General features: G+C 38.5%; 1 protein-coding gene across 6 annotated transcripts in view; it reads left to right on the top strand.

The window, feature by feature from the left end:
* Nucleotides 1-27192, top strand: part of AAK1 (AP2 associated kinase 1) — a 177269-nt gene that overhangs the window by 97825 nt on the left and 52252 nt on the right. For all 6 annotated transcript variants that reach the window (XM_054701690.1, XM_054701691.1, XM_054701689.1 and 3 more), the window contains exons 4-10: nucleotides 3877-3985; nucleotides 5464-5606; nucleotides 14132-14253; nucleotides 15500-15581; nucleotides 16061-16193; nucleotides 23569-23672; nucleotides 25619-25698. In XM_054701690.1, coding sequence (XP_054557665.1) covers nucleotides 3877-3985; nucleotides 5464-5606; nucleotides 14132-14253; nucleotides 15500-15581; nucleotides 16061-16193; nucleotides 23569-23672; nucleotides 25619-25698 — 773 coding nt within the window. The remainder of the gene's footprint in view (nucleotides 1-3876; nucleotides 3986-5463; nucleotides 5607-14131; nucleotides 14254-15499; nucleotides 15582-16060; nucleotides 16194-23568; nucleotides 23673-25618; nucleotides 25699-27192) is intronic.

The following is a 27192-nucleotide window of genomic DNA, read 5'->3' as shown; positions in this document are numbered from 1 at the left end:
GGTAACTGAGTTAGCCCTGTGTGAGTTCCCTCCTATACCTCTACAATTTCTATTCTGTAAATCTGAGACTGGTCTTTTAACTAAAGCCAGGCAAAGCTTGGACATTTTCTGACCTGTTACTGCTGAGAACTGCTACTAGTATACACTAAATATGTATGAATCTGTTTGTGGTTAAGAGTTTTCCCTTGACATTTTCTACACTTCATGGTCTTTCAGATAAATCTCATCAGTTATAAACTAGGGAGGTTTTACTCTAAAATCTGAAATGTTGCTGCATGATCAAGTTGTTCAAAGTTTTGCACACCATGCATCCGATAAGGGGCTGGTATCCAAGATCTACAGAGAACTCATACAGCCCAATACAGTTAAAAACAAACAAACATGTGTTTATCTTTTTTGAATGCTGAGTAATATTCCATGCAATTTGCAGCAACATGGATGGCGCTGGAAGGGATCATGCTCTGCGAAATAAGCCAGAAAGAAAAAGAAAAATACCGGATGGTCTCACTCATAGCAGGAATCTAGAAAACTTAAATAAAGGACCAGGAAAATGAATAACTATAAGAAAGTGAAAATCAAAATCAACAAAAAACTATGAACCAGAGACACTCTATGGGGGTAGGGGGCAGGAGGGGAGGGATTGGGGTCAAAATAAGGGGGTTGCAATTGTATGGGGAATATAAAAATAAAATTTATTATAAAACAAACAAACAAATAAACAAATAACCCATCAAAAAAATTGCAAAGGAGCCACATAGACACTTCTACAAAGAAGACGTGTAAATGGCCAATAGGCACATGGAAAAATGTTCATTGTCACTTACCACCAGGGAAATGTAAATCAGAACCACAATGAAATATTGCCTCACACATGGGAGGACAGTCCATATCAAAAAAACAGATCAACAAGTGTGGTGAGACTGTGGAGAGAAAAGAGCCCTCTTACACTGATGATTAGAATGTAGACTGGTCCAGACCCTATGGGAAACAGTATGGGAGTTTTGGAAAACAGTAGGGAAGTTTCTCAAAAGATGGATCTTCCAGTGACCCATTTCCACTCCTAGGCATCTATGTAAAGAATACAAAAACACCAATTCAAAAGGAAATATGCACTCCTATGTTCATTGCAGCACTATTTACCATGGCCAGACTATGGAAACTACTTAGGTGTCCCCAAACAGATAAATGGATCAGAAAGATGTGGTATATATACACAATGGAATTCTACTCAGCTATCAAAAAAATATATGCTCTTTCCATTTGCAACAACATGGATAGAGCTGGAAGGGACTGTGCTAAGCGAAGTAAGTCAGAAGGAGAAAGATAAATATCAGAAGGTGTCACTTACATGTGGAATATAGAGAAATAAAATAAAGGGTCACATAAAGCAAAACCAGTAACAAATCCTAGAAATATGATGGTAGAAATGAGGCTACCAGTGGGGGGGAGGGGCCGAAGAGGGGAGGACAAAGTGGTGAGGTCACACAGTGGACAGTGGTGGTAGCTGTGCTATGGCAAAACCTGAATGGGGAGATCCAATACTTTAACACACAGTGTTTTAGACCAGTGTTACTACCTCAATCAATATAGAGAATATTTACATGGAAGTATTGAAAAAGAGAAGAGACAATCCTTTTGAAAATACTTGTTTATATAAAATTACTGGGCAATGATAGAAACTGTTGATTGGGTGAAATGATTCACTCTGATTTTAAAAGCAAGAAGTCTGAAATGAAGAAAAAAGAATATCTTTAGGGGAAGAATTATGCTTTGTTTCAAGATAGATTTGCTTTATTTTCTGAGTAATTTTCACATGGAAAGTTTATTTTTTTTCTAGCTATACCATTTCATTAAATAAAGCTAAAAACTAATAATCAAAAAAGAAGGAAATGCTATGGTCTCCCTCCAAAGAGGAGGATCTTTCTGCTTGGACATAATTTAGGATCTCTGTAAAAGACAAAATGAACAGGAATTTGGGCCTGAATTGACCAGCAAATGCCTTGGCAAACTGTTCTGGGGTGCTGTCTGCAGTTGTTAATTGTCCACTTTGTGACCTCTAATAGCTCTTGGCCTCCTCTTGGCTCTACCAAATGTGTGTTTGTTTGTTTTTTTTTTTCTTCTAGATTCTATATTATTCCTCTTGGGACAAGACAAACGCAAGTGCAACATTACTGATCCTTTTTTTAAAGTGTAAATTGTAGAAACAATTTTACAAAAGTCTTTGATTATGCCTTCTGAACATTTAGAGGACATAATCTGCTCCATTTTGGTTTCCAAAATTTTTTCCACTTCTTTCTACTTTCAGTATTGTGTAAATGGAAATGAGTTCTAGATGAGTTGATGATGAGACTGAAAGGCAGAAGGAAGGATAACCCTCTAAAACATGAGCCCTGAAATCACTTTCTATTTTGGAGAAGCTTGAACTCTAAAGATCCATTTTTGCTTTATCATCTCCCTTGTCTGTTATCCAAAGCAGTTGCTCTAAGCCTTTTATTTTTCTCATCAAGATTCTTTCTCATTTCCTTACACTTGGAAGATGATCTTGTTCTCGATCAAAAATGAAACAACAACTCTGAACTCACACAAGTTCACTTCTCCAGCCTTAAGCCAATGTGCATACCAATTTTGTTTCCCTCCTGCTTGCTAGGAAAAAAATGTCTTTCTAAGACTGCTTTCTTCAATAATTCTATAGACCACCCCCAGTCCTCCTACCTAAGGAATTTTGTTCCTTCAGTTATTCTCACCGTCTCTTAAATCTTAATGCTTTCTTCTGACTCCTTCCACTCTCCAGTGCTCAATTTTTTCCTCATCCTAACAAATTCTTCCCACAGTATTGCGCATCCCTTAAGCACATAATGTTTTGAAAGAATGATCTATAGTCACTGTATATGCTTAACTCCCTTTTCACATGTCCAATTCCATTCAATCTCCATTCTATCCCTTCTCTAAAATTGTTCTTGTATATATTTTCAGTGATTCCCCAATTGCCAATTCCAGCGGTCACTTTTCTACCTTTGTCTAACTTTTTTTGAGGCAATAATCACTCTTAATCCCTAACTTAGAGGAAAGTTTTTAGTATTAACTTTTATGCTCAGGGTTTGGGTATGTTCATTTACCACTGTAAGATTTCCCCTGTTTTGGTACGTAATTTCAGATTTAAAGAGACTTTATCACTTTGAACAGACTCCAGTTAGTATGGTGGAAGCTATGTTCTCATGGGTCAAACCGCTTTGTATTATAATTGTTATAGAACCACATGCCTCCCTCCCCTTTTTAAAGCAAAAATAGAACACTTGATTTAAACTAGTTTAGAAAAAATAGGATCTTGTATTTATGCAAAAAATTTATTACCTACCTTGCTTACTTTTCCACAAGTTATTAAGGCCCTCAGATTTTTAAAAAGGCTTTTATTGACATGCCATTGGTTTATATCATTGTTAGTATTTTAAAAGTATAGAATCTTCCCATTCGGGGATAGTCACCATCGCGGACCCATCACCAAAGCACCCATAGTCCAATCAAGAAAATGTGGTGATTATCAGGCCTCCCTGATGGCGCAAGGGGATAAGTCTCAGCACTGTGAAGCTATCAGCAGCTACTGTAGCACAAGTACTATCCCGGCCAGAGAGCTGACCCACACAGTGCAGCAGACCTCTCTTATCTCGCCCACTGCTCCCTTCAGCAGTGTATTTCAGTAGATCTGCCTGCTCTGCTCCCACTGTCTCTTCCCTCCCCGCTTCTGGCCTGTACCCCAGTTCTTCTACATAAAAATAAATAAAGTCTTTAAAAAAAAAAAAAGAAAATGATGGAATTGACTGGCTCACTCTCTGTTGATAAATATATCTCGATAACATATTTCTTAAATTCTCTTTATAGAGGGACCTGTCAGGGCATAAAAACATTGTGGGCTACATTGACTCCAGTATCAACAATGTGAGTAGTGGTGATGTTTGGGAAGTTCTCATTCTGATGGACTTTTGTAGAGGTAAGTATATGCACCAGACTCGTAACTCTCATTTCTCTAATACTTGGTTGTAAGGACATGGGGGGTCATTTCAGTTAATGTGCCCTCTACCCCAATATTTTCTGTTCAGCTTTTAAAGTTTAGAACACTAAGGTTAAAAGATACAAAACCAGTTGTCGCCTCTTAGTTGTTCTTATTAGGACAAGAATCATGGGCACCAACGCTTCAAAGTGGTAGATAATACAAAACTCTATTTTTGTTAGGTTTAGGAAGATTTGGTGCTTGTATGTGAATGAGATTGAGAAAAATGTATTCTTTGTGATGCTTTAAACAAATAATGAAGGCACATAATAAACACCCAACTCCAGATGGCTAAGGAAACAATGCTGCTTCCCCCCTCCCTCCCTCATGTGTTCTCTTCCCCACCCACGCCACCATCCTTGTGTTATGGGGTAAAAGAATCTTTTTCATCTAGTGGAAATGACCCTCTTCTCCTTGCTCAAAGAGCTGTGATTTTCTAGTAAGACTACATTTAACTGTTGTTGCTGTTAACAGTGATATTAAGTACTTGGAGTTTCAAACATTTATCTTGGGAAATCTAGGCAGTAACATGAATTTATTCAGAGTTGACTGCTTTTCATACAATCCTTGTTTGGAGGTTTGACTCTTTTTGGCCTGAGCAGCTGCCACTTTCAAGCTTGGGTCATTGTCTTGCTGTTTGGTGCCCTGTTTCATAATTGCCCTTAATTCCATTATCATTTTCCTTGCCCTTAAAGATAATATCCATAAGTTGAATATGTTGCTATTCAAAAAAAATGTGATGTTAAGCAGTAATTTCAGGCATTACTGTAATAACTATCAACCTGGTTTTGTAAAATGCAACCAGATTTTAACTTGGCAGTTTGTTTCTTCTTCTCCATTCCTTTTGGACAGTAAAATGTTTAGACAGGAGAGTATACAAGGATTTGGATAATTTTATAAGTAAGGTCATCCACTTTTTGGTCCTAGAGATTAAATGTTGGTGTAGCATTTCTACAGGCCAAGTAACAAGCAGTGAAGCCAGACAGACTGAACTGTACAAATTATAAAGCTGTCTTCCTGCTCCTGGAATCTTTTGTACAATCTGATTCTTACTAAAAGATTGCAAGTTGAATCCGTGGCATTATTTAGTACACAACAAGGACAGCATAACCAGGCATATGTAGCAGGACCATATTGTCTGTTCTACTACTAGTCTTAAAGACATAATGAAGGCAGTTTCCATCTGGGATGCCTTATAAAATAAAGAACTGTTTTTGATGTATTAGAGGAGGCACTGGATTATAAGAAAACAAACCCCGCACTGAGAATCAAGACACATGGGTTTTAGTCCTGACTCAGCCAGTGATCAGCTCTTGTCACCTTAGTCCTGGTTGTTCCTCTGTAGATAAGGGTTCACTGTGTGGGTCTGTGATGAAATCTCCCTGTTTGTAACCTCTCTTGTTCTGCACTCTTCTCAGGAGGTCAGGTGGTCAACCTGATGAACCAGCGCCTGCAAACAGGTTTTACAGAGAATGAAGTGCTCCAGATATTTTGTGACACCTGTGAAGCTGTTGCTCGCCTGCATCAGTGCAAAACTCCTATTATCCATCGTGACCTGAAGGTAACAGACCACACTATTTTCAAAAGTGCCTTCTTACTCTGTATTTTCTATGTCCCAGGGTGGGCTCGCTGCCACCCTGATATGAGTCAAGTTAAAGCATGATCCCAAATTCCAAGCTTAAATTCTGCTTAGAGAGAGAAAATACAGAGAAAAAAAGAAATAACAGTATAGTACAGATACTTGTTTTATTATCTAAATAACCTTTTGAAATTCATTATAATCGTCAAAATGCCTGAAGAAACTCAGAAGCAAAGAAACGGGTTACGTGATTTGCCTAAGGTCATATCACTAAGAAGGAACCATATCAGAATTTGAATCCAGCGCTTCTGATTCTAAATTATAATTTCCTTTCATTATACTTGTGTTTCAAGAAACATCCTTCGTTGGCTAGTAACTCACGTCAGCATCTATTAGTGTGCTTATTAAGTGCACACTGCTGGTTTCCACAGTGAGTTTATTAGGCTAGAATTTTGGTGATGGTGTTACCAATGCTGAGGAATTCACATGTTAAGAAGCAGCCAGGTGGTATTTGGTTATTCTAAAGTTTGAGTATCTTATATGCATACTGGCATTTTTCTTTGTTTAGCTTTAGCAAATATTGTGATATAATTCAAATACCATAAAATGTACCCTTTAAAAGTATACAGTTCAGTGACTTTTTTATTTACAAGGCTATTCACAAGTACTTAATTCTGTGTGGGTGTAAAGATATAACATCATCCCTACTCTTAAGATGTTTAAGGTACTAGCGAGAGGAGAGGAGTGAAATATTTAGACTTGAAACAGAAATAGGTGAAATATAAATATTTATTGAACAAAGTGATGAAGAGTCTCAAGTGGCTCAATATGTGGTCAGATAGTGATATCAGGCAATGGTAGTTGGAATCTTGTGGAAAAGTGGGATTTTGTAGCACTGGTTGGATATTGGTAGTCCCAGAAAGAATGAAGGACATTGAGGCAGAGAACAAACCCTGAGAGCTGCCTATAGAAAACCACAAGGAGTGTGAGGATAAGGAATAACTAAGGGCCAGGTACTTGACCAGTTGGAGACGAGGCTGGAGACCACTTCTTTGAGTTTGTATTGACACTTTATTCCTTGTTGTCTTTAATAATGAGTGAAATTTGTTGGGCCTAATTACACACATTTCTAAATAGGCAGTGGAAGCAACATTTTAGGACATGCCTGTCTTGGAGAAGTTTGGAGGTATAGAAGTAGAGGGAAAGTATAGGAGGGCAGTACCAGCACTGGTCTGTGACTATGGGCACTGCCTCTGACCCATGTGACCTTGCACCTCTCTGGAATCTCATTTTCCCCCTCACGCCACATAGGGTTTGATTTCATATTGGAACTCTTGATTTTCTAGAACTCAAGGTATGACTTGTACAAGTAGAATTGTAAGCACTGTGAGAGATAAACACAGATAGTGTCCTCCATATTGTCAGATACAAAGAACACTTTTCAGTCCCTGCCTTATTCTCTTCCCTGAGGCTGTTTACTCCTTTGTGGACATCTTCTGTGACCTCTGTGACATCGTACTCTCCTGGGCTTCTCCTCAGGCTTCTTGGTTTGTTCTTCTATTCACTTAGCCCCTGAAGTGGAGTCCACAATACCAGCTTTGTTAGGGTGGTAGTAAGGTTAAATGAGAGCATGTATGTCAGTCTCCAGAAACATTTTTGTCATCTTAAGTTCTGAAAGGGCACAGGGGTTAGCAAGGGAAGGAGATAGAAAGGGTTATCCAACATCCTGTTAGAGTGTTCTTTTCATGTCCTTAAACAAAACCTTGCATTATTTTAACTTTTTAATCATTTAATAGATTGCATGAGGCCTAAATGATAATCATTTCATACCCATGCAGATAAAACCCACCATGTTTATATACCCACATCATTTTAATATCTTTTGATGTCATGGTGCTGTTGGGAGGTAGTGGTAAGCTTTGCACAAGGTACAGTGTTTAGTGTCTATCCTGGGGACACAGAGTAGGTCAGTGTGTACTCAGGCAGCATGAGCCATCACTCTTCCATCACTGTACTAAACTGCCCATGAGATGTTTCAGCAGAGTAACATAGAGCAAGCTGGTGTGGGAAGGTAAGGTCGTGGCTAGAGCAAGAAGCTGCTATACCTCGTTCCCCAGCCTGGCCTCAGCTCTGTGCCCTGCCTCTTCACAGTGTTCCTAAGATACAGCTCAATACTGGGAGTAGAGTATTGGGCTCAGGAGTTGTGTTTCAATCCATGTTGAAGCCCATCAGGCATACTACTGATTGGCCACTGGTGGTTCAGGATATTTTGTTTTCCTTTCTCTTTTCCTTTGGAAATACGGAACAAAAGTGGAGGTCTATGGCATGAGGCTTTGTTTGTGATTGTTATAGAGAATTCCTTGTGTTATTTTTATACTTGATGTTAGTCAAGAGATCAAGAAATGATGTTGTCATTTTTAGTTGTTGACTTCTGTTTTGATTGGAACTTTTCCAGACTCCCCAAATCTTACACTCAGTCCCATCGACATGCTTTCATCATCAGCATGTTACATTTCTCGTTTTCTAGTAGTATGTATTGGTGGGGAGTCACATTTGCCTGCTGCATTACCATCTTCCTCATGCCTGAGTGAGAAGTCCCCATGTCTTACCCGTTTGCCCTGGCTCTGTCATTGTGTCACATGGCCTTAGCCACTTAGAGCTCCATGTCACTGCTGGGACCAACCACCACAGTTCTGGTGGTAGCCACAACCAGGAAGCTCTTCACTCTGGCGTCATCCAGAGAAAGTTCTGGATGCTGGTTTCTTGGTTCTCTGTGAGCAGGATTTCCATTTGGTGAATAAAGTCTGTGAATAAAGCTCTGGGAATAAAGTCACAAAGACCAGGCCAGTTGGGAACCCCCTTGTGGAGCCCATGCTGCCCTGTGTGGGGGTCTGCTGGTTCACATACAGAACAGAGAAAAGCCCCTTCTGCCCTGCTCACGATGTGTATGGTTTTTCTTTCAAATTACATATAGGAAGTCGGCGAAAGCAGTCCTTTAAGCAGCTTATATTCTAAAAATAGCCATAACAGAAGTACTGTTCTACATTGAAAGCCTCTCCTCAAATGCATTAACATTTTAATTTTTTTCCCCACTTTTGTTTTTCATCTCTCTGAGGAAAAATAAAGGTCTTTAATGCAGATCATGGCATCATAGACCTGGGCAGGTCACCTCTCCGATTACAATAAGGAAACCTCTGCCCAGAAAGGCACAGCTTACAGTGATCAAAGCAGAACAAAGGTCCAGGTGTTTTACTCCCATTAGGGTTCTTGTTGGTTGGCTCTGTTTTGCTGTATTATGCTGTGCTGTTTGCCCAAACCCTTAAGAAAGCAGAAAAGTGTTAAGCCTTAACAAGCACATTCAGCTAGAAAGTCATGAATGTTTCTCCCCTCCCCCCATTTTTTTTTTTTTGTCAGAAGAGATTTTGATCTCATCAAGCACAACAGCATGAAGATTCTTGTCCCATTTTTTAGAAACCTAAATGCAGGTTTGAAAACCTGCATTCATCTAATCCTCCAAAATTTCCAGTGGTAATAAGTTCTGTGACTGAAATGTCTGAACGCCATATCTGTTTGGAATTATATCAAGAAGAAGAGGTCAGTAGGAGGTGGTTTTCCAAACCTTTTAGCTAAAGCTATAAGCAGAATTCAGGAGTGACAACTTTAATAACCCTCTCTAAGTGGACAGGGTGGGAAATAAGGTCAAACTTCCAACAAGATGGAAGATTTGATGATTGTAAGCAATCATAACCAATATTAGGTTACATTCTGAGGGCTTTTGACAAAAACAAAGTCACTACAAATTCAGCTATCAGAAGATGGTGTTTGACTATCCATTTAGTTCTCTGCCTTCCTAATCTCACTTAATCCCTGTTGGCCCTGCTCTAGACTTGGCCCTGATCAGCTCACACCTGGACAGTTGTACCTGCCCTTATTGTCTGTTTCTTTTATTCTTCCTTCTCTGTCATCATGCTAATCTTCCCAGAACACCTTTTTTCATCTGCTGCTGATCTATTAAAAATGCTAACTGCCTCCCAATGGCCTTCCTCAATCTGCCCTCTGTTTGCTTTTCTGGTATTCTCTCTTCCCACTCCCTTCTCCTTTGCCAGCCTGAGTCTGCATTGTCCATTTTTCTTTAATTGTAGAATACTTGCCATTGTGGTAGGTGAGGGTGTAGTCCCAGCAGACAGGCAGCCTGAGCCAAAATCCTGCCCTACTTGCCCTGTGACCTCAGGCAAGTTAGGTAACTGACCTCCATTATCTCCTTTATTAAATGGAGACATTGCAGCTTTGTAAGAATTGCATGAAATACCATAGGTAAAAGTGCATGCAGGAGTGTCTGGCACATAGGAAGTGCTATTGCTTGTTGATGTCATTGTTATCAGCCCTGCCTCTGTGCCTTTGTTCCTGTTACTGGTTTCACTTAAGTTCTCCACTTCCTTCAAGGCCAGCATTATTTCGTCTCCCCACTCATATGTCCAGTTCACATTTTCTATTTTCATTGCACTATTGGTGCCCAGCACTCTGCTATTCCAGCTACCGTGACCCCAGATATCTCAGCACGCCCTATCTCAGGCACTTCATGTAGGCTGTTCTCTGTTTAGAAAGTTCCACCCCAAGATGGACCATGTCCTCTTCCTTCATCAGTCAGGTCTCTTCCCCTCTCATCAGGAGGACCTTCCCTGATTGTGCATCCCTCTTCGCCCTATATATATTTAACTTGCTGTATTCTTTTCACTATATTTGTCACTACCATGCAATTATACTTATTTTCCTATTAGTCCCAACTGGACTCTAAACTCCATGAGAGAATGAACTTTGATTTGTTCTTAGCCTTATCCCTAGAACCTAGAAAAGTACTTTGCATGTAGTAAGAGTTCACATATGTTTCTTAATTAAAGAATGGCAATAGTGTTTTATATTTATATAAGAAAATTTACAGTTTACCTTCATGTACATTTGCTTATGTGTTCCATAACTATGGTGATAGAAATATGATCAGCTTTACTTTGAGAAACAAGCTCAAAGAGGTTTATAGATTCATACAAGGTCAGATACCTCAAATAACCCCTGAGGTCTTCTGAGCCATAAGTCTAGTCTGGTTGCCATACGCCTGGCTCTGTGTTACATGTTTTTGTTGATGCTGGTGGTGATGGATGGTGGAGGGCAGTAGCGGCAGCCAGGTTGATATTGGAGGCTTTCAGGAGTTACAAGTCACAGAGACAGATTGAGAAGGTGTGGGGTGTGCGATTGCTAGGGTGACCGCTGCCAAGTGATTTCACCTTTGTAGTATTCCTCTTCCCCTCCACCCCCACAAACTTACAAAGTAGCTAAAGCAGAAATTATTGTTTTTATCTGTGTAGATATTTTTTAAATATTGATAAAACTTTCCCTACATCAATATTTTTGAATCTCTTGCCTACTTTTACATATAACTTTAATTTAAAAAAAATTTTTAGGGCAATATAGTTTTGTACAATATTATCTTTGTGGAAGGAGGCAAGCTGAGGTAGGGGCCAGGTTGGATATAGTATAACTCCTGAGTGCTGCCATTCTGGAGCCCAGCCAGACATACAAACTTAGTTTTTAAAGTGGAGGGATGAGGGAATCACAATGTGCCTCATCTTTATTCCTCCTTTGTCCATGTAGTTCTCCTTCCTTCCCCAGTGATTTTGGTCCCTGGAACTACCTTGTTTGTGTTTTGATGTGAACCTAACTTTTCAGGTTTCTAGATTGTACATTCCAGCATTTGAAGTATAGAGCCTGACTTGGAAAGTACTGCATGCAAAGACATAGAGTTTTACATAAACCCCGTAAGAAGCGTGAGGCGAAGAAGGAAGATTATTGAAAAGGGTTTTAGAGGTCCTTAGTGTGTGTGAAGTATTGAACTGGAGTTCTAGGAACATATTGGCATCATATAAGTATAGACCAGAGGATGAGAGACTTTTCTGAAAGGGTTAGACTGTGAATATTTTAGGCTTGTCAGCCATACAGTTTCTGTCACAACTACTCAACTTTCTCTGCCATAGTTGTTCAAAAGCAGCTCTAGCTTGAGGATAATAACCTGCTTGGTTTGACCTTATTTTGCCTATCCCTCCTACAGTAAATTCTGTAGATTTTATAGGGTAACCTTGAAAAGTTTTACTGAATAGTTATGGCTTGAATAGGACTTGAAAGAATGGTTCGGATTTGACTAGTGCAGAGTGAGCAGTTGAATAAAAGGACTAACTAAGCAATATAGTGGATGTTTAGGAAACATTGCATAAATCAGCCTGGCTAATATTTAGACACTTGGTTCCTCATTGACTGGATTCCTGTTAATAGGGCCATTTCTAGACATCAAGAACTAAGATAACCCTGTCCTTAAACTTGTGTTCACCACATTGGGCAGCTGTAGTCATCACCTCCACCAATGTGAAAGGTGGGCATGGGGATCTTGAGTAATTGCTCTGCTTCCAACCTTCTTCTTACCCTGACAGAAAGGCAATTACTTATTCTCTAGAGTTAGATCACCTAGGTTCGCTTCTTGGCTTAATCACTGTGAATCTCCATTTTCCCATCCATAAAATCGGGATATTGCTATATTGTTAATATGAGGATTTAGTGAGATAATCAATGTATTGTGTTCAGTATGGTACTACTTATATTAGTAAAAGCTCAGTAAATTGTGGCTGTCCTTTTTATAATCTCTGATTTAGATAGAAAACATTAGTGTTGCTTTGTTGAGATTATTTTTGATTCCTGAAGTAAATATATGTTTAGACTAGCTTGACTGTTTTACTTTGCATAAATAAATTAACCAATGAGCTTTATCAAATCTGTGGATGGTGGAAATAGTTGTCTACCTCAGCCTTGTCTCTGCAGAACATGTGTCTTCTAGCAATCATTAATCACAAGAGCATATCCACACAGATAGGTGGCAATAGTTCATACTTGCCTGTGTGGTTAAAAATTCCAGTATCAAAATTGTTAATTAAAGTAACTCCAGGTTAGTAATGAACTAGGTTCATAAGCTTATCCTCTCTGGAAGAACAATAGACTTTAAACTTAGTCCTCAGAGGCTTCCCACAGATGAAGTCCAAGGAATAGGAGTTAACAACGATGATAAAACCCCTCACACTGCCACCATGAGTGAGACTCACTAGGGCTAAGAAACAATAAAGTACAGAATAGTTTGCAACAAAACTTTTTAGTATTGGATTTAGCAGGTATAAATAACAAAATAAACATTTTTATAAAATGTAGTTTTTAAAAGAATTTAAGCAAGCAAATGTTATGATTGCCAGGTATTTTGTAAAAAGAACCAATTATAGCAGTAATTATAGTAGTAGGGCATGGGTATTGCTTGTGATCTGCCAGCACACACAAAATATTATATTCGTTTCTGGTTTTTGTTTTCATTTTTTATTTTCTTTTATTTCATTCAAACATTTCTGCCCCCAGCACTGTTTTAGGCACTGGTAAAGAAGACTATTAACATGGATAAGAGATGGTGCTTGTCCTTAGGAGCTTATTGCATACACTTGCCTTTGTTTTCCAAAGGTGATGAGTCTTTGGGAGGCTGAAGACAAGACAATGGAAACTACAGACTTATTGACCGAACAAGATTTTTTTTTTTTGCTGCCATTTTATTGCCCATCTATAGCCAGATCTGTCCTAGCACACCAGCCAGCTTACCTTACCTACACTAAAATTTAATTAGTACTTAAATATTAAGTGTTGAGCAGTAGTACCTGCTGTTTTGGAGTTGTTGTCTCATGAGCAAAGTCTTTTGATACTAGGATTTCTCTTCAGAATTCTTAACAAACTAAAAAATTCACTTAAGAAAAGATAAGGGTAATACTTTAACAGGAAAACTGCCTGTTTGCCCACAGGCCTTTTATCACAAATATTTATAGCAAATGTTTATTAATTTTGAAAATCTTGACCTTGTGTTGTAAACAAATTTATATATATTTTTATATATCATATATAATATATTTATATATTAATTTACACACACACACACACATACACTCTTATGAAGTCCAAGTGAAATCATTGAGATCGTGAAGGAACAGAGTACTGAAGGAATTTAGGGATCGAGTGATATTTATCTGGTTGGGGGCCTGAAGAAGGCTTCAAAGAGCATATTTGAACTAAGATTTGAAAAATGAATGGGGTTTGATAATTAGGTAAGGAGGTGGGGATAATGGAGAGCATTCTGAACTGAAAGGACCCTTGAATGTATAAGGACTGTTTTTGCAGAAATATGATAATCTAGAAAATGGGACTCTTGTTTCCCTAGTGTGAAGTTTGCTCTTTTCCTTCCTCTAGTCAGTTTACCCTGTTACTTCTTTTTTTCTTCTGCATGGGGTGATTCTTGAGATACATGGAAGAGAGTAACTTTCCTGTACCACATTAAGGGAATTCACAGGAGTAAAATATGTTATTTATGTCATTGTTAATCAAATATTCACATGCACTGCTAAATGATATCTTGGAATGGGTGGTTGGGGTGTATTTTTCAGGTTGAAAATATTCTCTTGCATGACCGAGGCCATTATGTCCTGTGTGACTTTGGAAGTGCCACCAACAAATTCCAGAATCCTCAAACCGAAGGAGTCAATGCAGTAGAAGATGAGATTAAGAAGTAAGCTTCTACTTCCTTTGAATTTTGTCTATTATTAGATCAGCAACTTCATTTTCAACTTATGGATGAGATGGTCAGGGTGGGTAAGCAATGGTGCTAATCTGTTGCCCCTCATCTTAGCATCATATTGGCTGTTGGATTGTTTGATTTTAAGTGGAGGAAGAAGAGAGGGTTCAGTCATTGATTAGCAGGCTAAAGTAAAAGAATCTTAGAGCATATTGTCAGTGGCCCAGTGGTCTTGTAGATACTTTGAGTTGTGTTACAGAATCCTCAAAAAACTGAGTGGTGTTCACACAGTAGGAATACTGTTATATTCACAACCACCATAGCATTATCACTCAGTTGGATGTGTTTTTTACTGAACCGGAATTGCTATGTATTCCTTCCCACTCCTAAGGAGCTCACCTCAGTCTAGTGGAATTAGTGGCGAGTAATTGAACTTTACATATATTGAATCACTGAATTCCATGAGAAAACACTTCTTTAGATTTGTGGCTCTGTAATTTCCTCCTATTGTCCAGAGTGTTGGGTTTTTCATGGGTAACAGTATTCACTATTACTGCTAGTAAGTCAGATCTCTCTTCATATATCATCCCAGGCAGCCATGACTGGGGCAGGAAGATACATGGTCCATGGGCCTTGATGGATATCTAAATCTTAGTATGCTCATTGGGCGCTAGAGACACACAGCATAAGTCACTTGCTTGATAATACTAGGACACGTACTTTGAAGATGTGCTTATACTACTTTCTTTTCTTGAGCCAGAGATAAGGGGGAAACTGTTGTTTTATCCCTATTCCAGCAGGGACGATCCTATCCATCTTCCACCCTAGCCCGGGCCCACTTTCTCTATTCTCCAGAGTGTCCCAGTTGGTATTACATCTCTTTGAGCCACGCTGAAAGGGATTACTCATTTAAAAAACAGATCAGCAAAATAGTATCAGATAACAAGGATTACAGAGGATCTTTTCATTTGGGGGGGCAGTGTCCAAGAAAAGTTGCTTTTAGAGCTTATTTAGAGCTTCACCATTAATTTTGGTTAGAACTGGTGCTTAGAGCGCCGTGGGTATATAACAAGATCAGCTTTTCATTTTACCTTCACTAATATTTCATACTCTCTTACGCAGATTGCTCCCAGGGAACTATATTCTATTAATACATAATTTTAAAGTATTTCTGTTGCCCTTGGTTTTTTAATTATAGCATTGACATATATTTAACAAAAAATTAATCTCTTGATTGTAGATACACAACGTTGTCCTATCGAGCACCAGAAATGGTCAACCTGTACAGTGGCAAAATCATCACTACGAAGGCAGACATTTGGGTAGGTGTCAACTAACCTATCCACATCACAGATATCAACAGTCTTAACTATAAATTGCCAAGTTTAATCCAGACAGTGACATAGCACCATGTCATTATCTACTTATCCCTCACGGTTATTCTTGACTCAAGGTGATCAGCAACTGCTTCTTGAAGCGTATCAAAGGAAATTGCTTTAGAGCTCTGTGAAAATTATTCAGGTGACCTCCACATTATTTAGGTGATTTTCACATGTGTTACTGATTACAGCAAAACAGCTGAGATTCTTGTTATTTATTGTTCATAATGGTAGAAATATGTAACTCATTGGCTAAATAGTGGTGTTAGGTTCTGAATTCAAGTTTCTAAGAAGTTAGTAGTACATAGTTTTTATACCTACTGGTATATCAACTAGTAAATGGATGACGCCAGTATCTTTCCATATACCTCTCTGCAGTTATGGAGGTTAAACCTCTGTTGTCAATCTGCTTTACCTTTTAGGCTCTTGGATGTTTGTTATATAAATTATGCTACTTCACTTTGCCATTTGGGGAGAGTCAGGTGGCAATTTGTGATGGAAGCTTCACAATTCCTGATAACTCTCGATATTCTCAAGATATGCACTGCCTAATTAGTAAGTATTGCCAAATTTCTAGTTTCATTTTTTTTTCTTCCTTTTTGTACAATGTATGCTTTCTCCTCTCTGGTGTAGTCCCTGTAAAATTCCCACCACCAGTTTACCTGTACACCATCACCATATTCCCTTGTGCTCTTCCCTCCCCTGTTTTGACCACTTTCCCTTCCCCTCCCCTGCAGAATGTCTCTGACTTATAGTTCCCTGTTAATTTTGTTTTTTAACTTATTATAATTTTCCCCCTGGCCTTTCATTTGGTTCTCCTGCATTCCTCCTATAAGTGAAGCCATTGATATTTTTCTTTTTCTTTCTGGCTTATTTCACTGAGCATAATCCCTTCCCGCTCCATCCTTGTTGCTGCGAATGGCATGAGTTTGTCTTTTTTGATTGCTGAGTAATATTCCATTGTGTATATATACCACATCTTCTTGATCCAGTCATCTATTTTTGGGCATTTGGGTTGTTTCCCTATCTTACCTATTGTAAATAGTGCTGCAATGAGCATAGGGGCGTGGGGGCCTCCCTGGTGGTGCAGGGGTTAAAGACAGCGCTATCAAGCTATTGCCAGCCACTGCAGCACCAGTTCTATCCCTGGCCTGCCAGGGAGCTAACTCACATGGTGCAGCAGACCTCTCCTGTCTCGCCTGCTGCTCCCCTCAGCAGTGTATTTCAGTAGGTCTGCTTGTTGTGCTCCCCACTCTCTGGTGAATCCTCTCCCTCCTGCCCAGTTCTTGTATGCATAAATAAATTAATCTTTTAAAAAAAAACATAGGGGTGCAGGTAGCCTTTTGATTAATGTTTTTGTGTCCTTGGGTTATATCCCTATGAGTGGAATTGCTGAAGCTCCATTTTTAGTAGCTTGAGGAAACTCCACATAGCTTTCCATAGTGGTTGGACCAGTTTGCATTCCCACCAGCAGTGGGTTTTGATTTGCAATTCCCTGATTACATTCGAGGTTTTTTTGTGGTTTCATTAAATTTCATCAATATTTGTTCTATCTCTTTGAAGAATGTCATTGAAATTTTTATTGAAATAGCCTTGAGTCTGAAAATTGCTTTTGGTAAGATGGCCATTTTGATAATGTTAATTTTCCTAGTTCATATACAAGGGATGTCTTTACATTTCTTTGTGTCTTCTGTTTCTTTAAACAATGTGTTATAGTTTTCTTTGTATAGGTCCTTCACCTCTTTTGTTAGGTTTACTCCCAAGTATTTGATTTTTTTGTTTCAATTATAAAAGGGATGGTTTTCTTAATTTCTTCTTCTTCAGATTGATTGTTTACATATAGGAAGGCTACTGATTTTTGTGTGTTGATTTTGTATCCTATTGTTTTACTAAACTGGTTGATTATTTTGACTAGTTTTTCTGTGGCACTTTTAGGGTTCACTATGTATATTACCATATCATCTTCAAATAGTGATAGTTTTAGTACTTCTTACCCTATTTGGATTCCTTGTATATCTTTCTCTTGTCTTATTGCTCTGGCTAGGACTTTCCAGTATTATATTGAAAAGCAGTGGAGAGAGAGGACATCCTTGTCTTGGTCCAGATCTTAAGGGAAAGGCTTTCTGCTTTTTACCATTGAGAATGATATTGGCTATGGGTTTGTCCTATATGGCTTTTATTACGTTAAGGCATGTTCCTTCTATCCTGAGAATTTTGAGGGCCTTCATCATAAACGGATGTTGAACTTTACTGAATGCTTTCTCAACATATGGTTTTTATTTTTCTTTTTGATGTGTTGGATTACATTAATTGATTTTCAGATGTTGAACCATCCTTGTGCCCCTGAAATAAATCCCACTTGGTCATGGAGAATTATCTTTTTGATGCATTGTTGGATTCTGTTGGCTAGGATTTTTTTTTTAAGATTGATTTATTTATGTATACAAGAGCTGGGGTACAGACCAGAGGTTTGAGGGGTGAGAGGATTCACCAGATACAGAGTGGGGAACAGAACAGGCAGACTGACTGAAATACACTGCTGAGTGGAGCAGCGGGCAAGACAGGAGAGGTCTGCTGTACCATGTGGGTAGCTCCCTGGCCAGCCAGGGCTTGGGGATTGAACTCGTGCTGCAGTTGCTGCGGACAGCATCATAGGTTGTATCTTAAGCCCTTGTACCACCAGGGAGGCCCGGCTGTTGCCTAGGATTTTATTGAGGATTTTTGCATCAGTGTTCATTAGAGAGATTGGGCTGTTGTTTTCATTTTTGTGTGTTGTCCTTGTTTAGTTTTGGTATTAGTGTAATGTTGGCTTCATAGAATGTAGTATTCCTTCTCAATTTTTTGAGTTTATGTAGGATAGGCACTAGTTTTTTCTGAATGTTTGGTAGAATTCATTAGTGCAGCCATCTGGTGCTGTTTTGGGGGAGGGTTTTGATTACTGTTTCAATTTCAGTGCTTGTAATTGGTCTATTTAGATGTTCTATTTCTTCTTTACCTGGCTTTAGGTGATTATATATTTCTAGATTGTTGAACTTGTTTACATATAACTGTTCATAAAAATCTCTGATTATTCTTTTGATTTCTGCTGTGTCTGTTATAATTTCTTCTCTTTCATTTATGATCCTATATATTTGTTCTTTTTCCTGTTTTTCCTTTGTGAGCCTGGCTAGAGGTTTGTCTGTTTTTTCAAAGAACCAACTTTTGGTTTTGTTAATTTTTTTGGATTTTTTTTTTTTCTATTTTATTAGGTTCTGCTTTGATTTTTATTATTTCCTTTCTTCTACTGGCTTTTGGGTTTTTTTTGTTGTTCTTTTTCTAGCTCTTTAATGTGAGAGATTAGTTTGTTTCTTTGAGTTCTTTCTTGTTTCTTGATGTGAGCCTGTATTGCTATAAATTTTCCTCTTACAACTGCTTTTGTTGTGTCCCATATGTTCTGGAGAGTTGTGTCCTCATTGTTGTTTGTAATTTTTAATTTCTTCTTTGATATCCTTATTGATCTAATGGTCTTCCAGTAGTGTGGATTTCAATCTCCTTGTTTTCTTTTCATGTTTTATTTCTAGTTTGATGCCATTATGGTCAGCGAAGATAGTATGATTTTGATCTTAGCATATCTGTTGATGTTTGTCTAGTGTCCCAGTATGTGATCGATTCTGGAGAATGAGCCATGTGCTCTTGAGAAAAATATGTACTTGGATTTTTTTGGGTAGAGTGTCCTATAAATATGTGTTAAGCCCATGAGGTTTAGGTCCTTATTTAGAGCCCTGGTGTCCTTGCTTATTTTTTGTCTCTTTGGTCTATCTGTTGGTGAGAGTGGTGTTTTGCAGTCTCCTACTACATATGTATTTTCACTACTGTATATTTTCAGATATGATTATAATTGTCTGATATATACTGGTGTTCTTTCATTTGGTGAGTATATGTTGATGAGAGTTATGTCTTCTTGATGTATTGCCCCCTTAATCACAATATAGTGATGGCTTGTGCCTCTTTTTACCTTTTTTAGTTTGAAGTCTATTTTATCTGATACAAGTATAGCTGTTCCTGCCTTCTTTTTTGGCCCATTTGCTTGTAGAATTGTTTTTCAACCTTTTACTTTCAATCTATGTATATCTTTTGTAGTTAAATGTGTTTCCTATAGACAGCAAAAGATTGGGTTCTGTTTTTTAATCCAGCCTGCGACTATGTCTTTTTATTAATGAGTTTAGTCCATTTACATTTAGAATTAATATTGATAAACTAGCGTCTGTATTTGCCATTTTGTTTGCCTTCTTGTGATTCTATTCCTTACCTTATTCTGTTCTTTCTATTCATTCCTCTCTTGGTTTTGGTTTTAGGGCTGCTTGTAATATTTTTTGGAGTGGGGGGTTAGTAGTAATGAATTTCTGCAGATTCTGTTTGTCTGAGGTTTTTATTTTTCCTTCATAGAGGAAGGAGAGCTTTGTGGGATAGACTATTCTTGGTTGGCATTTGTTGATTTGGAGTTTGTTAAATATGTCACTCCATTCTCTTCTTGCCCATAGTGTTTCTTCGGAGAAGTCTGATGTCAGCCTAATTGGTTTTCCTTTATAGGTTATCTTTTTCTTTGCCCTCATCAGTTTCATTATTTTTTCCTTCTCTTGGGCCCTTGGAAACTATACTATTATGTGTCTTGCTGTAGTTTTCATTGTGGCAATTTGGTGGTTTTCTAGCTTCCTGTATGTCTATTTTCATTTTCTTCTTTATGCTTGGGAAGTTCTCTTTAATTATCTCCTTGAATCGTTTCTCATTTCCTTTGTCTCTGTCCTCTCTTTCTGGGATTCCTATAACTCTTATGTTTCCTTTCCTCATGGTATCAGATATTTCTCAAATCAAGTCTTCATTTTTTTTTTTTCTTTTGTACTTCTCTTTCCTTTTCCTTTTTTGGTTCTTTTTATGTCTGTATCTTTGAGAGTATTCTTCCATTTCTTCTATTCTATTTTCATGGCTTTTCCCAGAATTCTTGAGCTCCTCCACTAATCTCTGGGTATCCTCCAGTTCCTTCACTTTCTTCTTTAGCAATTCCTTTTTCTTCCTTAGTTCATTGATTATATTCTTATCTCTTTTGGCATTTTCTCTTAATTTTTTAATTGTTTTCACTATGGCCTTTTTGAATTTTTTATCTGTTAGATGGAGATAATCTTCTGTGTCTGAGGTTTTTGGAGGTTGACTTTCTTTTTGTAGAGTATTGTTCCCAGAAAGGCCTCCTTGATTATTTGTATTTTTCTTTCTTCCCATTGTTAGCCTTTGGCTTTGTTCTGTTCATAGTTCCCTTCTTCTGCTTAGTTTCATATTTTTAATTCTAATTCCTAAGAATTAATTAGAGGATAAAGTGTTGTGCTGCAGAGATAATGAAATCAGGTGCTAATGGTTGGGCACTCAATGATAATATAATGGTGTCTAATTCGAATGGTGGGTCTTTTTTGCCAGAAATCTAAGCTTGGTTTTACACCTGAGCAGAAATCCTAACTGTGCTTTGAGCAGTTTAGTGCTGGTCTTTCTTTTGCAGTCTTTTTGAAAGCTTACAGACCAAAGGAGTCCAGCTGACTCATATCAAGTGATACAAAATTCGTCTTTGCAAAACTGGAAGCAACTCAAATTAAAATGACTGCAGTGCGTTGGCTGGAGTGAATACATAATTAAGACTGTATAACTCCCTGGAAATAGGTTTTTCCTCTCATTTAGGTTAATCACTGGATTTTGATAACAGGCATTTAAACTCAGTGCTTTGTTTAAAATGTTTTTTCAAGATTCCCCACTCTTTTGTATCATCACAGCAAGCATATGTACTAATGTATATTACCCAGATGGTAGAATAAGTCATCTTTGCACAACCCCCTGTATTAAAATCCTAAAGAAATAGATATTTTGATCATCTTTTTACTTTAGTCAAGATGTGTAGCATCTAAATTTTAACCATTATGGGTGATAAATCTTGCGCAACCCAGTTTGGGTTTTGGGTGGTGATCAATGGAAAAAATAAAACCAGCTGATGTGAAGTGGAACGTCTGACATTTGTTGATGGGCTACTTGCACCTCATTTAATTTTTAAAACTTTTTTTAAAAAAAGATTTATTTATGCATACAAGAACTGGGGTACAGGCCAGAGATGGGGTGGTGGTGACAGGATTCACCAGAGACAGAGTGGGGAGCAGAACAGGCAGACTGACTGAAATACACTGCTGAGGGGAGCAGCAGGCGAGACAGGAGAGGTCTGCTTTGCCACGAAGTGGGTAGTTTCCTGGCTGGCCAGTGATCAAACTCATGTGCAGAGGCTGCGATTGCTTCATACTGAGGTGCTTAACCCCTTGCACCACCAGGGAAGCCCTAATTTTCAAGTAAACATAGAACTTATAAGTAGCAGTGTATATAGTTAACCATTAGTCAGTCTCTTGCATTTATTAACAAAAAGGAATGGATTATGGCGTTTAATGATTGTTGGATTGTTTTCAGAAGTCAAAGCATTATATCTTTTCTAGAATTGTAACTGTGTAATTAGATTGGAAGGAAATATGGGAAAATCCCCAAATTTGAAAGTAGGATGGAAGGCTTTTGGTAATATTTTTTTCCTTTTAACATTCATGCAGCAAATTCATATTAAGAAAAACAACTTGTGGGCCTCCCCGGTGGTGCAGCGGTTGAGCACTGGGTTGCGAAGCTGCCCGCAGCCTCTGCAGTGCCGGTTCGATCCCCGGCTGCTCCCCGGCCACTGGAGGAGGGTCCCGTACGGCGCGCGGACCTCTCCCGCCGCCCGCTGCTCCCCTCAGCAGTGTACTTCGGTCCTTCTGCCTGCTCTGCTCCCCACTCTGGCTCTGGTGAATTCTCTCACCCTCCCGTGCTTCTGACTGTACCCAGTGCTTGTATAAATAAATAAATAAATCTTTAAAAAAAAAAAAAACAACTTGTAAGGAATGTCTATAACACTGACATCTTTCCTAAACTCTAATATATTTCAGTTTGAAAACTTCTTGAGAAGTCTACTGTCCCCCTAAACTCATCTACCCATCCAGTTTTATTAGTTCCATCTACCCATCCAGTTTTATTAGCCTGTATCCTCTGACAAGGAAACCCCTGCCTTGTCCTTGCCTTTCTCCTAGTCCATCTTTGCTCAGACCGTTTTCTCACCTGGGAGGTCCTTTTCTCTGTGTTCCACTAAATTCATTCCTGACTTCAAGGGCCAGCTCAAGCCTGCCTCTAGTGCAAGGCCTTTGCAAGATTACACCTTCATTATTTTTTTCCCCTGAACTTAATGTCCCAACCATTCATTTGATTTTTTAAGCAGTGAATTGCCTTGCACTGTTCTTTATATGTATATGTGTGTTTGTATGTCTTTTCAAAGACTTTTTTCCTGAGAATATTTCCAGCTTCAGAAGGTAGAAGCTTATGGTACCTAGAAACAGACACTGTGATCTATGGATCATGGTAAAACTAGAGATGTATTTGTTACATTGTGAAACACTGGGAACTAGCTAATATATCTGCAGCCAAAGAATAATAAGTTCATGAAATTAATTTTTGATTGTAATTATCAAGAATGATTTTTTGTTTAGCAAGATATCATGAACTAAAGAAGCCAAAACCCAGACTGTGTAATGCCCTAGTTGCCAGATTATGAAGATGATGATTTTCTTATTGAGAGCTTGAGTCCCTGTTTTACAAGACACAAAATATGAACCACAAGTATCTTTGTTACAATTCAAACACTTTGTTATTTTCTTGTGGATATTAAATATATTAGGAAAGTTAATTCTTCCCTTTCATAGAGGAGAGGAAAAGGGCTAATGCATTTTCTGACTTTTATGGAAAATTAAGAATTAAAAAACAAGACAATTTTGGTAATAGTGAAATTATGATTCCTAGTTAATGTAATAACTGTTAGGTTATCCTTAAATAAATGTGCATATGTTTGTCTTAGGATATATGTTGGAACCAGACCCTGACAAAAGGCCGGATATTTACCAGGTCTCCTACTTCTCATTTAAACTACTCAAGAAAGAATGCCCAATTCCAAATGTACAGGTATGTGCAAGGTGCTTTTTAGGGGAAGCAAACATCAAATTGTTTAGAATTACGGAGGGTTTTAATGAGCTGTTTAAATGAATATATAACTTTCCTTTATCTAGTAGGGGGCATGCAAGCACAGCTAACTATAAAGCAATTGCTATGAATAGAATCCAGTTTTCTCATAGAATTTAATTATCAAAAGGCAATAATACTGAAAAAAAAAAAAAGCCCTAGAGATTGATTTGAACAATTTGGGTAAAGATTGACCAAACTTTTGTTTTAATAGCTTACATAGAGCCAGATGCTTGTTGTATTTACCTAGCGGTGGTTAGGCAGGTGGTTTTCCTAGGGTAAGACCCTGACTTGCCTGCTTGCCTCTTGTAACAGAAGTCCTTTGCCCCTTTTCTCCTTCATTGTACCAGAGCTTTCTTAATTTTGCTTCTGCTGTTGGCCTCCTATAACTCACATTCCTTTTCATCTAGCCTTCCCATATTTATTAGGCAATAGGAACATTTTCTACACTTAGTAATCCTAAAGTCTACACTCAGCAGTTTTCAGAGTGCAGTTGCAAACACCCTTTTTATAGTATTGACATATTTTTCATGTCATAGTATAATCCAACTTTTGAATATTTTACTATGGATGCCTTAATAAATAGTAAACTCTAATCTGAAATATACTTCCTACTTTCTCTAGTAATGAACTTTCGAGGTCACTACTGGGGCTTGAGGGTGCTGATAAATAGTATTCCTGTTTCACTGCTACATTTGGAATTAGATGCAGGTGTTGTTCAAATGGATCTCAGAATGCTGGCTACTAAGCTTGAGTGGGAGAACGTTGCTTGACGAGTCAGGCACCTTAACATTAGATCCACATGACTGAGCAGTGAGTTTCTGATTTCTGATAGATAGGCTCTTCCCAATAAGAAGGAGGGCAATGTCAGCCAGGGGAGGTTTTCTGTTTTCTCCCAGTCTTATCAGTCAAATAAGTTACCATTCTCTCTTAGGAAAGAAATGCTTGAAGGATGGAAGAAAAGCTAGACAATTTTTCTGGTAGAAATTCACCATCCCCAAAACATGAGAGAAATGGGAGTACTCTTCTAAAAGCCAACTTTATTTTTTTTTTTAACTAATAGTCCATTTGTCAGGTTTCCCAGATTAAAAAAAGGAATAGTGTACAGTAACCTAACATTACCATGTTTCCTTTTGCTGTTCCACTTTGTCATTCATAAAGTTAAATAACATGCATGAAATATAATTGGAAACATTCTGACTGGTAACTAGTTTTTTAAAAGTAAGTCTTTACAAGTCTCATCTCATCTAGTACTCCTTGAGTGGTGGTAAGAGTTCTCTAGTGGTCAGGGACAGCTCATGCTCCTTCATGAGACGTTAGCTGGATGGTGCAGATCCATGCTGAAGGAAGAAGCCCTGCTCGGCCAGTGGTTGAACAGTGCCTCACATGCTGGTAAGAGGTGCTGCCTCAGCGACCAAACTTGCAGTGGCTGTGGTTTTCTCCCAACATTCCAACTAGAAGACTGAACATATGCTGGTTTGGCACATTAGTCAACTCTAACTTCTCTAAGATCTGAAAGCTTAAATAGCATCATCGGTTACAGACATCTCTTTCCCATTCCTTTCATAACATCCTTTGTGCTGGCCTATAGGAAGAGGATACTAAAATCAAGCTCAAGTGCCCTTAGCTGGGTACAGACAGTTGAGAATGACAGGGAAGGAGTATGCTGCATGCGGGCTTCTCTGACCTCCGCTCAGATACTTTGCCTTCCAGAATGTGCCTGAGTCTGGTGGGATATGCCTTTAGTTAACTTTCCTTCCCAGAGATCAGGGCCTTGAAACCACCCCAGAATACCCCAATATGTATTTCCATCAACCTGGTCGTGATGGTTGTTCTTTAACAAAGAAATCTGTGGTGTCCTTTTTGAAAATTTCCTTTCAATTTCATAGAACTCTCCCATTCCTGCGAAGCTTCCTGAACCAGTGAAAGCCAGTGAGGCAGCTGCAAAAAAGACTCAGCCAAAGGCCAGGTAAGAAATGCCCTTGCGAGCACATGTCCTGCTCTAGTTGCCGCAGTAATGCTGGGGATGGTGTCTTGTGTTTCTAGATTCTTATGTAACCATGGCTAAAGGAAAGCAGGCCCTGTCTTCCCTAGGCAGAAACTGTTCTTTGGGAGTATAAAAAGGAATATAATGAAATACAATGATCTGCATTTGAAAGAGAACCAAGAACTCCAGAGCTGTTTCCTTAGCTTTGGAATAGACACAGGGGCATTCAGAGAGGAGGCTACAGTAGAGATTAAATACTGCTGTTGCAGTTATGTCCTAAACAATTGTCCTGATCTTTTTTTTAGCTACATTCAGCCCCCTAATCCTTTTACTCCCTTTCCTTCTTACTTTTTATGACTCTGGATACAGGAAAAGTCAAAGCACTGAGTTCATAAATAATGAAAGACCCTTCGGATGTGGATCTTAACTAATCACATTCTATATGAAGTAGGGTATTCCAAGTAGCAGATGCCAAGAGACAATTAAAGAAACTATGGTTTTACATGGGGAAATGCCCCTGTCATAGAGAATGAGAATTCCAGGGAAAGTTGGGAGAACCATCAAAAAGCGAGTAAGTCTGACCCAGAGGGAGATTGGGTGGAGAAGGTTTGGGTGGAAGGACCTAGAAACTGCCACACAATTTAGGAAAAGTTCATTGAAGGTGTCAGGGAGCCCTGGAGCCACAGTCTACCACCAAAAAGTCCCTGTCTCCTGGGATCAGCTTATGGGAAGCGTGGCTTCAGGGATTTTAGGAGCACAGCACATGGAGAACTTGATCTGTTACACCCCTTGTAGATGAATTGCTGTAGGACACATCCTCATGTGCCTTCCAGATGGCTAATTCTAAAGGTAGTCCAGGTCTAGTTTATATTCCTCTTTTAGGACCACACTCCCATGACAAGGAAACATTAGCAGCAAATTATATTAGCAAAGTACCCTAGATGGGAGTATGTGAACTTTAATAGAATTGTAAAATAACTTTTATATTTAAAAAAATTCTTGACTATTTATAAAATGACTGTTATGCACAGAGAGCTATTCCAGATGTGGCTTGAAAGTAATAAGACTTTGGTTTTAACAAATGTAGCAAAACTGTATCCATCTCGTTACTATGTGGTCTGTTGAATTCTTAAGTTGATGGTGCTCACCTTTGGGAATTGGTTTGGCAGGGAGGTGATATAATTAGCTTAGTCTTTTGAGTTTATGGTCATACTGTATGAGACCCAGGCAGCACATGTACAGAGACTGAGCAAGGATCCCTTATCTTACTCCCATAAAGCACACACTCTTACAAAAATGTAAACAAGAGCTAACATTTGAGTGATGTCTGTTATGTAACATGGCATAAATAATTACCATATCATAAGACAAATGAGAACCTCAATGTGTCAGTGAATGTGAAACAGCATTATAAACTGTAGAGTGCTGAAAGTGTTCATTTGCATGCTCAATAATACAGACCTTACAGCTGAGAGA

Source organism: Talpa occidentalis, unplaced genomic scaffold (genome assembly GCF_014898055.3).
Source record: "Talpa occidentalis isolate TD23 unplaced genomic scaffold, MPIMG_talOcc4v2.1 talOcc4.5, whole genome shotgun sequence".
NCBI classification, from domain to species: Eukaryota; Metazoa; Chordata; class Mammalia; order Eulipotyphla; family Talpidae; genus Talpa; species Talpa occidentalis.
The sequence above is the reverse complement of the archived record's forward strand: the minus strand, read 5'-3'. Positions and strand labels throughout refer to the sequence as shown.